The sequence below is a fragment of the Chlorocebus sabaeus genome, chromosome 1 (assembly GCF_047675955.1).
Source record: "Chlorocebus sabaeus isolate Y175 chromosome 1, mChlSab1.0.hap1, whole genome shotgun sequence".
NCBI classification, from domain to species: Eukaryota; Metazoa; Chordata; class Mammalia; order Primates; family Cercopithecidae; genus Chlorocebus; species Chlorocebus sabaeus.
The window spans coordinates 49665859-49679706 of record NC_132904.1 but is presented as its reverse complement, the minus strand read 5'-3'; the positions used below and the strand labels follow the sequence as shown (position 1 = coordinate 49679706).

At 43.1% G+C, this 13848-nt stretch overlaps 1 protein-coding gene across 2 annotated transcripts in view; it reads left to right on the top strand.

The window, feature by feature from the left end:
• Nucleotides 1-13848, top strand: part of INSC (INSC spindle orientation adaptor protein) — a 131783-nt gene that overhangs the window by 58228 nt on the left and 59707 nt on the right. For both annotated transcript variants that reach the window (XM_008005910.3, XM_073023271.1), the window contains 3 exons: nt 6926-7271; nt 8294-8346; nt 9497-9620. In XM_008005910.3, the coding sequence (XP_008004101.1) occupies nt 6926-7271; nt 8294-8346; nt 9497-9620 (523 nt within the window). The remainder of the gene's footprint in view (nt 1-6925; nt 7272-8293; nt 8347-9496; nt 9621-13848) is intronic.

Sequence of the window (13848 nt, the reverse complement as noted above, 5' to 3'; positions counted from 1 at the left end):
ATGTGTTCACTTCTATGTACATATGTTATATTTCAATGAAAATTTCAGAAAATGGAAAAAAAGCAGCAGCAGCTTGCCTAAGGTCACACAGATTATGAGAAGCAGCGCTAGCTCTTCCTACCCTTATGCCAGTGTGCAGGCTTGTTTGCTTGTGTCTGGATACGTCCCCCTTATGCTCAGACTCTAATACAATAGGCTACTCAGTCCCAAGGAAGCTGTGACTCAAGGCCTGTCTGTTCAGGTGGTTAAGGAAGGAGCAGGGTCATTATGAGCCGTCATAGCTAGGCATTGAAGGCACAGGTCCACGAGGCTCACCTGGGATTCAGCCATTGGTGGGCTGTAGGACAGATAATGGGGGCCCAACTGGAAGACAAAGCTACTGGGAGTAGCCATGTTCCTTTCCCCTGAGAGAACAACTTCCACCCGTAGCTTGGGTGGTGACCGCTTTTCCTTCCACTTCCCAGTTCTTTGAGGAAGGCTCCATTCCTGGCTCTTTAGCCAGGTTTTACCTACCATCCTGGAGCTTGGGCTCTCCAGGTCTTCCCTGCATGAGGCTCATGATATAAAACCAGAGAGACAGCCAGTCTGGGCTCACAGGGTTTTTTTGTTTTGTTTTGTTTTTGTTTTTTTTTTTTTTTTTTTTTTTTGTTCTGTTTTGTTTTTTGTTTTTGTTCTTTTTGAGATGGAGTCTCACTGTGTCACCCAGGCTGGAGTGTAGTGGTGTGATCTCTGCTCACTGCAACCTCTGCCTCCCAGGTTCAAGTGATTCTTCTGCCTCAACCTCCCGAGTAGCTGGGATTACAGGTATGTGCCACCACACCCAGCTAATTTTTTTTTTTTTTTTGTACTTTTAATAGAGACAGGTTTCACCATCTTGGCTAGGCTGGTCTCGAATAGTTGCAGATTTAGAGAAAGTTGTAAAGGTAGTACAGAGTGTTCCCATATACTCCACACCCAGTTTCCTTCACTGCTGACATCTTATATTACCATGGCACATTTGTCACAACTAAAGGACCAGAATTGGTCCATTGTTATGAACTGAACTCTAGACATTGCAGTTGTCCCTTGGCATCCATGAGGGATTGGTTCCGGGACTTCCCACAGTTACGAAAATGCATGAATGCTCCAGTCCCTGATACAAAATTGCCTAATACTTGCATATAAGCTACACATATCCTCCTGTATACTTTAAATCACCTCTAGATTATTTATAATACCTAATACCATGTAAATGCTATGTAAATAGTTGTTATACTGTGTTTTTTATGTGTGACATTTTTATTATCTTTTTTTTGAATAATTTTAATCTGCAGTTGGTTGAAACCATATATGCAAAGTCTGTAGATATGGAAAGCTAACTGTATTCAGATTTCACTAGTTTTTTTCATGAATGTCCTTTCTCTGTTTCAGGATTCCACCCAGGATATCATATTATACTTAGTCCTCACATCTTCTTGGTCGTCTCTGTTCTATGACAGTTTTTTCAGTCCACCTTTGTTTATGATGACCTTGACCATTTTGAGGAGTATTAGTCAGGTGTTTTATAGAATGTCCCTCAGTTTGGGTTTGTTTGCTTCTCTCATCATGAGACTGAGGCTATGTGTCCTGGGGGAAGAATGCTACAGGATGAAGTGCACTTCTTATCATATCCTATCAGGGGTACATGCTAGCAACATGCCTTATCCTTGGTGAGGTTAAACTTGATCACTCGGTTAAAATAGTGACTGCCAGGTCTCTCCACTGTAAAGTTTCTTTACTTCTCCCTTTTTTATACTCTTTTATTTGGAAATGATTCACTAAGTGTACCCACGCTCAAGCTCCTCCACCCCCAGTTTTTAATCATCAAGTTTATATGAGGTAAGTCCTGTAAACACATATATAGTCATATATTTGCGAAGATAGGGATATACAGACACACAGACAGATACGGGCATCCAGATAATATAGACAGGCACCCAGATGGATTCATATCTACAAACACAGACGCTGGTAGGCACAAACACACAGGGCTTGAAGAAATCAATAGTTCTGTCACTCCAGTTCTCCTACTAGCAGAGTGCTGAATCGATTAGGAGTTTAATTAACACAGCTTCTGAAATCTCACTTTCTTTTTAATTCTTACATAGCTTTAAAAACAAGAGCTAAGTATACACCTCCTGTGTGCATTGGGGTGGAGGGCTTGACAAAAATGTGAGTTGTGGGTCTCAGCAGGCCTCCCAGGGCCTTGTTCTCCTTTCCTACCTCTACCACAGCTTTGGGGTTGTGTTCGTTCTTTCCCTTCCAGGCCAGAGGTAAGGGGTATGAGTGTCTCCATTCAGAGGATGCCAGAGCTTTTCCTCGGGGAGCAGCCCCAACACACAGGTTTCCTTTGAGCCAGGTGGTGGTGCCAGGCGCTGTGATTTGGCTGTTTTCCAATCCTACCCATCCCTACCTCCCCTGCCCTGCCACCCTCCAGTATCTTCTCAGAGCTTTCAATGCAAATGGCCAACCCCTAATCTGGCACTGAAGGCTTCTCACAGTCAGGGCCTTGGTGTACCTTTCTGGCTTTCCTTATCATGGTTCCCTCTCTTCCAGAATGTACAACTCTAGAGCAGGGGACTTACTTATTGTCCCTTCCACTCCCCCACCCTGGAATATGCTCTCACTGTCTTGACAAGTACAAACCCTACCCAGGGTATGACCACCTCCTCCAGGCACCTGCCCCTGATCTCCAGTGGAAAGGGGGAGTTCTCTTCTTGGAATTCCAAGCAGACCTTTACTCTAAGAAGAACACCAACTCAACTATGTTTAGTTATTTGTGCACTTGTGTCTTAGAAAATGTTCTTTTAGTTACAAGCAATAGAAATTAACTATTGGACTTGTCTGTCCACTCCCCAAGTGATCCTAGAGGTTCTCATTGAACAACTGAAGTTGCCATTGTTAACATGTCCCATGTACAATAATTCGTGTCTGTATGACCCTTGGTTCTACGTTTCACAATTTGGGGCAAGGAATTGGATTAGTGCAGCTTGGTTCAGAAGCCCACCCCTGGATCAAGCACCAATTGTTTCCAGGGGCATTTTAACACAGTCCAGACGTGGCCACAGATGGCCAGGGATCACCCCTGTGTTTGGGAGGAGGGGACTTTAGCAAAGAAGAGGGAAAAGCTGCAGCCTTGGTAGCCATCCCAAGAGGTAGCTAATGAAACTTGTCTTTATGATTGACAGAAGAGAGAGAAAAAGATGCTGGAAAGATAGTGTAACAGATATCCACTGCAAAGTGCTTATGCAGTGAATGAGTCAGTGTGCAAGTGACTTGTTCATTTGTTGCCTCTTAAAAGCCCCTAGGTCATTTTGCCTCCCATTTCTATGTCTTTAGAACACAATAACACAGTTTTTCCATCTTTAATAACTCCTTTCCCATCGTGTCAATCTCAGGGCATTCTCTGGGTAGCTTGTGTGATGGAGGCATATGAAGTCTCTGCATAGGTACAGACTTATGGCAATAAATGCCTGACATTTGGCCACTCATCAATGGGCATACATTTTCTGAATAACTGATATATATCAGACACTGGCAATAAGCCAGGCACAAGAGACTGTTCCCCATGGGACTTGGGGAGTTCAGGCACACACACCAATTGCAGTAGAATGTTATTAGTGCCCTATTGAAGGATGCAGGGGCTCTGAGGAGGAACTCATGAGCTCTGGCTGTAGTTTTTTAGAGGAGGTAACATAAGAGCCAGGTCTTGCAGGGTGAGTAGAAACTTGCCAGGTAGAGAAGAAGAAAGGAGGATTCTATTCTGAGGGAGAACTGCGTGTTCAAGGCTGTAGAGGATTGTGGAAGAGAGTGGTATGTTAGGGAAATAGGGAGGTTGAATGTATCTGAGGTGTAGAGTGTGTTTGTGGCAGGGGCGCTAGGAGTTGGGGAAGATGGACAAGGGAGATGTGTGGGAAGGGAGACTGTGGCGATATCATGGAAGCTCTCTCATTTTAGCCTCAGGAGTTTTGACTTATCCAGGGAATGGTGGTCTGGTGGGGCTCAACTGAAGGATTTAAGCAGTGGAGAAACATATTTCAATATCTATGTAGAAAGTCCAAATACATTCTTGGGGGAATGTGAAGCATTGGGGCTTTTGAAAGTCAACGTGGCAACATCTATTGAATTACAATTCTATTCCTGGGGATCTATGCCCTAGAATTAAGGTTCTGATGTGTCAGAACATATGCATGAGGGTATGAATGTTGCATTGTTTATAAAGGTCAGGAGCTGAACAAAAAGTGAATGCCCAGCAATGGGAAAATGGCTTAATAAGTTGTGGAATATACACAATATGGAATAGTGCTCAGACATTGGAAAGAGTGTTTTAGGATTCTGCTGGATGACTTGAAAGATTTCAAAGTTAAGTAAGAAAATAAAAATGCAGCAAGATGTGTATATATTATGGTCATATTTATAAAACAAGCAATAGGTCAGAAAACCTTATAAATGTATATATACTTAGATAAAAGTCTGTGTAAGAATGCATGAGTGTGGAGAAAAATATAAAATGATTCTTACTAGGTTAAAGTTAGTTGGCTGAGAATGGCAGGGGTGGGCAAATATAAGGGGATAATAATAAGATGCAGAAGATTAGAAGTTGTCTCCAATCAAAGAGTATATGAGATGTGATTCTATTTAATGTATTAAATATGTTTTCATAAGGATATATTGGCAGTAGGGTGCTGTGATTTTGGATTTAATGGATTTCTTTTCTCTGTGTATGTGTCTGTATACATAGTATACATAAACATATACATATGTGTTTACATACATATGCATATGTATGTATTCACATACATATGCGTATGTATGTATACGTTCAAATTATCTGCAAAATGTAATAGCTATTTCCATGAAGGGAGGCAGAGGCAGAAAAATCATTGGTTATATTTTAAACATGATTTAAAAAGCATTTCCTAAAAGAATCATATGTTCAATTTCACAATTAAACATAAGACTTGTGGTTAAAAATTACATGTAAAAGCCTGTAGTCAAATGGTTGCATATTCCAGAAAGTCCTCCTCCTTCTCATTAAATAACTGTAAACATGAAGACATGATTTTTTAACCTTGATAACAGGAGTCTGCCTTATAATTTCAACCCTACTTGATACCTTTGCGTCACCAGGCTGGCCTCATTGGTGCCATTTATTTGCTATACGGACTCAGAATAAAAGCCAGGTCCCCATCTTGTCCAACACAGCCCTATAGGATCTACTCCCCTAACCCCCACCTCATTGCTCTCAACTCATCTTTCACCCCAGTTGACTCTTCCCATGCTACTCTGGCCTCCTTGCTATTCCTCACACATCTCAGGACACTTCTGCCTCCAGAGCCTTTGCACTTACTGATCTCTCTCCTTGGAGCAATTTGCCCTCAGATATCCACATGGCATCCTTCCTCGTGTGCTTCAAGTCTTTGCTCAAGTGTCTCTTTCTCAATGAGCCTCCTCTGATCCTCTTATTTTAAATTGCGAGGTCTACTCCCCCATCCACCCTTAACACTCTCTAGCCTTCTTTCATGTTCTCTTTTCCTTCCTAGCACTTGCTACTTGCAACATACATTGCTCATTTATTTTGAAAATTGACTGTTCTCTCACTTGAATGTAACATTCGCTAGAGAAGTGATTATTTGTTTGCTGCTACAGTCTAGGTCTTCGAACAATACTTGACATGTTGTAGGTACTGATATTTTTAGATGAGTGAATGAGCTGGTGACAGGTGAAGAATGTTTGAGGCAGGTAAGATCAGCAGCAGAAAGACTAATCAGAATACTGTGTCAAGCCAAAGACAAAAGAACTTGCGCTCAGCCTTAGTCATTAGCTATGCATGTCTTCTGTTGTGAAATGATGGTGAAATTTGTTATTGTCTTTTTAGTTTAGTTTTGTTTTTAAGCTTTACTTTTAATTGACACATAACAATTATCTTTTAACTTCTCGTAAGTTTATCTTGATTCTTTAGGCAGATCAAAAGCTTTTTGAGAGTGGAGGCTTGATATCTTCGTATCTACTTTTCCCACAGTGCCTGGCACTTATATGAAATATAAGGGACCCAACAAACGTACGATGCTTTATCAATGATCTGATATTACTGACTTTTACTTGACTCAGTGAATTTTAGACTGCATTTTATTTGATTAAGATCTTAGAAACTAATCTACATTCTCATGCTGTTGTACTAAATAAAGCTAATTTTATTCCATTACAAAAGTAATATATATGCTCACTATAGAAAATTTGGAAACTAGAGAAAAGTTAAAAAGATGAAAAAGACTTTAGTTATATTACCCTTTAAGAGCCTTTAGCATTGTAATGTGTTTCCTTTAAATAGTTTTCCTAGATGGAGCTTTCTAATGTTATTATAATAATTGTGTGTTTACATTTCCATTTTTGCATACTGCATTCCCCACTTTATTAGCACACACATTTTTCTTAGCTATAAACTTTTGGAAAGCATCATTTTAAACAAATTCATACTACATAATCATAGCTATACTATAGCTCACTTAGCATAACCGTTATTTGATATTTAGGCTATTGCCATTAACTTTTTTTTGAGAGATGGGATCTTGCTATATTGCCCAGGCTGGTCTTGAACTCCTGGCCTCAAGCAATACTCCTGCCTCACCCTTCCATTTCCCTCTTATTGTAAAGATCATTGGCTACTCTGTCACACATAATTGCCTGTTGCTTATTAGTCTGGTCATCTGCCCTTAGAACTTTGTGCTTCAGACTTATCTGTAAGATGAACAGAATGAGAAAGGACTGAGAATATCAAGATGCATGAATAGGAGAAACACTGTTGAGCATTTAATAGGTGCTTAGTAAATATCAGATGGCCTAGAATTGAGACCTTTGGAAATCATGGGGTGTTGATAATCATCGTGGTGCTGTTTCCTGGTTGCAGACTGCACCTGATGCAGGTGGACTCAGTCCAGCGCTGGATGGAAGATCTGAAGCTCATGACCGAGTGCGAGTGCATGTGCGTCCTGCAGGCGAAGCCCATCAGCCTGGAAGAGGATGCACAGGGTGACCTTATCTTGGCAGGTGGCCCTGGCCCTGGAGACCCCCTGCAGCTGCTGCTTAAACGGGGTTGGGTCATCAGCACAGAGCTGCGCAGGATCGGGCAGAAGCTGGCCCAGGACCGCTGGGCACGGGTGCACAGCATGAGCGTGCGTCTGACCTGCCATGCCCGCTCCATGGTCAGCGAGTACAGTGCTGTCAGCAGGAACTCCTCGAAGGAAATGGGCCAGGTCAGCTGCCCTGGGATAGGAGTGGGCGGGAACTGGAAGTCAGGATGCTTTAGAGAAGAGTGGGTTTGAATCATATGTTGTCTGAACCATTTTTGCTCCAGAGGCCTTTATCCCCTTCCAGTAAAGGAGGAAAGAAAGAGAGTAGAACCTTTACCGAGTGCCTACTATGTGGTGGACATTGTGCTAGGTGTTTTTTAAAACATGTATCTCATTTAACTTGCACAACCTGTGAGGTAGGTGCCACTACTTTGAGAAGCTGTGCAGTGGTTAAATTTATTGACTTCAATGCCAGGTGGCTTGGGTTGAAATGTCAGCTCTGCTATGTGGACCTCGGCAAGTTGCTTAACTTCTCTGTGTCCCAGTTCCTTCATCCTAAAAGGTATAATAATATAATTTATTTTATAAAGTTGTTGTGAAGACTAGATTAATTGTTACATGCAAAACACTTAAAGCAATTGATTAAAAATGTTAGTATTACCTTTATTTTATAGAGGAAACAGGAGTTCTAGGAGGCCAAATAATTTATTTACAGTTACACAGTGAATGGTATAATAAGTAGGGTCCAATCTAAGTTTTTCTGATTCCACAGCCCATGACTTTGAATCTTCTTCTCAAAGCCCAAAGTGAACCATTAAAAATCTCCCTTGTTATTAATTCTCTCTTTCGTCATTCTCATTTCACCTTAGTGCTTTGCCCTTTGCCTCAAACTTTCTCTTCCTCAGCTTTGCAGGCATTAAAACTTCTCTTCATTCTTCAAAGCCCAGCTTAAATGCCCCTTCTTTCCTGAAGCTTCCCAGCTTCCTCAGCATAAATAATTGCTCAGTTTCATATTCTTATACTCCCGAAGCAGCCTACCCTGATCTCTTTTGCCACCTGTATCACACTGTGTTATATTTTAAGTGCCTGTTCCCCAAGTCACATTACTTGATTCTTCATTTTTAATGCCCCTGAGTGCTCAGCATAGCAGTTGGTCCTCAGTTAATGCTTACTGAGTTGAATAAAATGGACTTATTTTTCTACAGATTGAGAAACTGCTAATGGAGAAATGCTCAGAGCTCTCGGCAGTCACAGAGAGGTAAATTTGGACCCTGAATCTCCAAGGGTCTGCCCGCCCGACTTCTGGCAGGAGAAGGGGCTGGTAGCTTCTCCCAGAGGGAGAATGGGAATGGGAGGCCTGGTGGTGGTTTCAGAGTTTTCTTTTTCTGACTTTTGTCAGAAATCTTAAAATATTCTCTTGAAATCTTCTGCCCCATATTCAGGCCCTAGGGATAGGGTAAAAGGCGGAGGAGAGGCCTGGGCATAGAAAGAAAGAGGATTTTCTAGGAGTTGGTAACAAGGAAAAGGTTTTCCATGGCTTTGGGAAGATCCACAGGTCCCCAAAGTCAAGGCAAGGTGAAAACAGATACTCACACCCTTACACAGACATACACATAGACTTCAATGCCCACAGACACTCACTTTCTCATACACAGATATATAAACACATGCTTGGACCAGCACAGAAATACACTCACACTCTCTCCTCCATATTTCACACACATAAATATCCATATGTTTATACTCAGATATGTACACAAACTCAGCTTCACATGTATGCACACCCAGGTGTGTGTTGACATTTTTCTTCACCCTTCCCAGAGCCTGTATCCTGAAGATAAAACCTGAGCTCCCTGAGGTCTTTTGCTTTCCTGGGTGGAACACTGTCAGGCCACAGGGGTAAATTTGAACCTGATCGCCCTCTGTTTTTCTTGTCTGGGAAGAAAATTCTCAAGACTTTCTGCACACTCTAGGCAGCCATTTCTTAAAGGGCCACAGGCATTGCCATCCACCTTTACAGTGCTCACTAGCAATACCTGGCACTTGGCACCTCCCTTTGAAGCTTTTTGCCCCTCCATCTCCCACCCCCACATCACAGACAAGATAGACCCTGGCTGCAGTGATGGCAGATTCTGCAGGGAGAAGCCCAGAGGTATACATTTTCCACATTCTGATGGCCTTTCTTCCTGGTAATGTGGACTGGTAGTCCTCATCTCAGGCCAGCACATCTCTGCACACTAAGAGACCAGGCGGCGAGCCAGCTGTGGAATATTCTATCTCTGACTCCCAGTTGCCGATGTCTTCACCACACACCAGGCTTGGAGCAGGTCCAGCTCTGGACCCTGCAACATTTCTGGGCTGACCACATGCCCCTTCCATTAGCCCACTCCATGGTTTCTTCTCTTCAGGTGCCTTCAGGTTGAGAATGAGCATGTCCTGAAGTCAATGAAGGCCTGCGTGAGTGAGACCCTGAGCATGCTGGGCCAGCACTTTGGCCAGCTGCTGGAGCTGGCCCTGACACGGGAGGTTCAGGTCAGTGCAGGCTGGGCTGTGGGGAGGGGTGCTTGTGTGGACCCTTGGAGGAAAGGAGAGAAAGAGGGGCTGAGTCAGGCTTGGGGAAGATACTGATGTGGACTTTAGTGGGAAACATCCTACTCAAACCACCGAAGTCAACTCCAGCGTTTGTGAATCAAAACTGTCAGTAAGCTAAGGCTTCCCAAGCACCTAACCCAACTCTGCATTTTCCAGCTGTGAAAACTGGAGCCCAGAGTGGGGAGAAGCTTATCCAAGGTCACACAGCAAGATGGTGGAAGAGCCCAGCATCTCCCAATTACACTTTCAGTATTACTCCCACCACCCTCAATCTTCTCTGTTGAGTTAATGTTCACAGTGTACCCAATGGGTCCTTACTATCCTGAAAGAATTGAGGCACCTGCAGGGAATAAGCCAATTCTAGAAATCCTGGCAACAAAGAAGAATCTAGAAAGATCACATAGTCTAACCCCTGCCTCTAGGCAGGCTTGTACTTGATTCCAGAAAGAGGGAGGGATTTGGAGCCTGAAGCATCTACTTTCAAACTGTGGTTCACCGTGGAGCCTTGGTTAAGTTCCTGAACCTCTCTCAGCCTCTTTTTCCTCCTGTATAAATTGTTAAACCTTCTCCAGAAGAAAATTTTGAGAACTAAGCAAAGGCATATGGAAGGTGTTTAGCACATAGTGTAGGTTAAATACATGTTATTTCCCTCCCTTGCCCTTTGCTATTTTAAAAACCTCCCAGTAAAGCAGATTCCATAAGGTTTTCATTATGAAAGGTATTTATGGTTATTTATAGTTACAGAAATATTGTGTTACATATTTGCCATTCTTTTCCCACCACCAAATAAAAGCCTACCACAAATAACATCTCTTTCCATGTCGGCTCCTCTCCAAATTCAGCCTCTCTGCTGAGCCCAGGGTTTGCTTTCTCTCCTTCCTGAGTGTGGCTGGTTTGGCGCAGGCCCTTCTGGCTTGACTCACATGCTGGTCCTGCCTCATCCCCACTCCTTCCACAGGCCCCCATGTCAGGGCAGCTGGCCCTGAGTATTATCACCCCCCCACCCCAACCACAGGAAGGTCCTCAAGGGCCACTCTCCATGTCTTGACAGGGACAAAGGGAAGGAAGGGCCACAGGCTGGGGTGCTGGGGCAGGCACCTGGAGCTGATGAGCCGGTGCTGACAGTCACATGCAGGGGCAGGCAGTGATCAACCATCAAGTCCAGAAGGACGCAAGGGACACAGGGACCAAAATGGGCAAAAAGGTCGAGGGAGTGACGAGCAAGAAATATTGGAGTTAGTGGTGGGGAGGGAGGCCTGGAGCAACTTCTGAGCAGGGGTACAGGTGCTGGCTGTTGCTTTTCATGCCATTTTTGTGCCCACTTTCCTGGAAGTGCCAGGTTCAATTAAAAGAGCTGAAAAGGGCCGGGCGCGGTGGCTCATGCCTGTAATCCCAGCACTTTGGGAGGCTGAGGCGGGCGGATCACGAGGTCAGGAGTCAAGACCATCCTGGCTAACATGGTGAAGCCCCCTCTCTACTGAAAATACAAAAAACATTAGCTGGGCATGGTGGCGGGCACCTGTAGTCCCAGCTACTCAGGAGGCTGAGGCAGGAGAATTGTGTGAACCTGGGAGGCGGGGGAGGCGAAGCTTGCAGCGAGCCGAGATCATACCACTGTACTCCAGCCTGGGTGACAAAGGGAGACTCATCTCAAAAAAACAAACAAAACAAACAGACAAACAAACTAACAAAAAGGCGGTGTTAAGCTGAACCGTCAATGAAAGCCAGCTGGGTTTGGAACTAGTCATCAGTGTTTTCTATGAGGCAGCGAAGAGGCAGGATACCTTTGATGCTATAGGTCAGAAGAGCCTGGGAAAAGCTCCCTGGGCTTGCTTGGAGCCTACTTCCCTGGCCTTTGGGCTGTATAGTTGGATCCATTCTGCTATTCCTTCATTCTGACCATATTCAGGGTGAAATTCCTGATCTGGTGCTTCTACTTCCCCAGCTGTCCCCTGCTCTAATGCCAGGTCTGACCACCTGGTTCATTGATGCCTGGCCTGGAAGCTGAGCAGACCAGCTCCTGCTTTGTTAGAATGGGTTCCTTATTGGTCTTCCACCCCGGTAGGAGTAGGGGAGTGGGGTGTGTAGTCACAGAGTGTTGTCCTCCATTCATCTGCATATTAGTTTTCTTTCTGATAACCCCCTTTCCTGGTGCTTTCCCCCTTCCCTGCCAGCGTGTCCCATGTCCCTCTTAAGGGCTGAGTCTACCATGCTTATAATATATTTTTGGCTGATCTTTGGCTTCTTTTTACATTAGAAAGTTTCCATACAGGACAGCAGTGACATCAGGAGATATATTGGCTGAAGACAGGGTAATTTGTGTTCAGTGTTGTAAGCATGTGTTTCTTAAACTAGTGACTCAAATATTGTTCCTTAGGATGTTAGTAATTATACCAGGATCTTACATTTGTACTGTCTTGATGTAAATGAAATCAAATCTATTTCTTTACATCAAAATTTGTCTTATGATGTGCCATTCTGCTTTGCAAATCTTCCAGAAGGTCCTCACGCACTTATAGTATTTCTTGTCTGACCTGCAGCTTCCATAGGCAGGGATTTTGGTTTGTTTTGCTCATTCATGTATCTCTAATGACTAGAACAGTATCTGTTATAGAATGTTAAGCAATATATTCCCAACTTTCAGGCTCACAGGTTTAAAAAATATTATTAAAACATCTATTTACTTCTTCTGAGATGCGGGTGTTTTAGGAAATGCAATTCAGGAAACATTCTTTTAGCACTAAGAAGTCATGTGGGTTCAAGCAGAGGAACAAATCTCCCCACCCCCTTCACCCCAGACTTAAGAGTTCTTTGTACCCCTTCAATTATGGTTGGGAAAGACTGGTACAAATTGAGAAGCCCTGAAGGAACCTCCCACTGTTGTACAGACAGCCTGGACTACAGCTACTGAAGGAAACCCAGCTCCCCACACACTGGAATGAGGCCCTCCTTGCTGAGATGAACAAAGTATGAAAATTGAAGCGATTGTATCAACCTAAGAATCTGGGACTTTTGATTATTCCTAGAGGAAAAGAATTTAAGGTTTTTCTTTTACTTTATTTTTTCCCAGGGAACTTTAAAACTTTAAAATAGGAGCATATTAAAATTTTGGAAATATTTATGTTTGTCATCTGACAAGTATGTTTGGATTATCTTAGTATTGCCATTTAATCTCATTGCAGCTTCTACTTACCTATATTGGGCAACATGGCTGAGCAAAAGCTGCTCAGTGGGAGAGTGGGAAATATAATAGGAAGCAAATTTCAATCCTTTTACTTTTGGAATAATCCAAAGTCCCAAATTCTTAGGTTAGTACAATCTCTTCAATTTTTATACTCTGTTCATCTCAGCGAGGAGGACCTCTTTCCGGTGTGTGGGGAGTTGAGTTTCCTTCAGTAGCTGTAGTCCAGGCTGTGTCTTCAATAATGGGTGGGGTTCCTTCAGGACTTCTCAATTTGTACTAGTCTTTCCCAACCATAATTAAAAGGGTTCAAAAAGCCCTTAATACTGGATACATAATACTATCACAGCACTACACATATATTCTCAGAAAGTTAAAATAAGCCAATCCTCAATTTCTATAGAACTCCAGGAACTTCAGGCAACCTGCTGTCCCAGGATGCCATCCTTAGGGTTGCCAAAGGCCTTAACAGATACATGTTCATCTATAGCCAATAATAAAAAAAAAAAAGATGGGTGACTGAGACGGTCTGGCTGGCAGCCTTGGTAGGATGTCAGTCAGTTTATTTCAGTCTAAAGATTTGTGAACATACACCCACTGGGGGAAAAAAGTCCACTACAGGTTAATTGTGGTACTATGTTTACCATATATGGGGGGAAAGAATGCCTCCTTTCTCATTGATGGGCATTTGAACCGTTTCCTTTTCCTGCAAAGTCAGGCATTTGCAGCTTCTTTACTAGGACTTGCTTGATTTGCATTCTTTCCCATTCAGCATATTCAAAACATCTTAATTTCTAGCTCCCTGAAAACACTGTTTCTGCCACTCCAGCATGCATTGATTTGGGCTTCCTGAAGTGACAGACCAGTAGTCTTCAAACCATTTCAAATGCACTGCATTCCCCAGGTTCCTAAAGATTTCCCAGGAGAAATGCAAGCACATATAGTTTTAAGGAAATCTTATTTCCAGATCTTCAATTTTCATTTGTT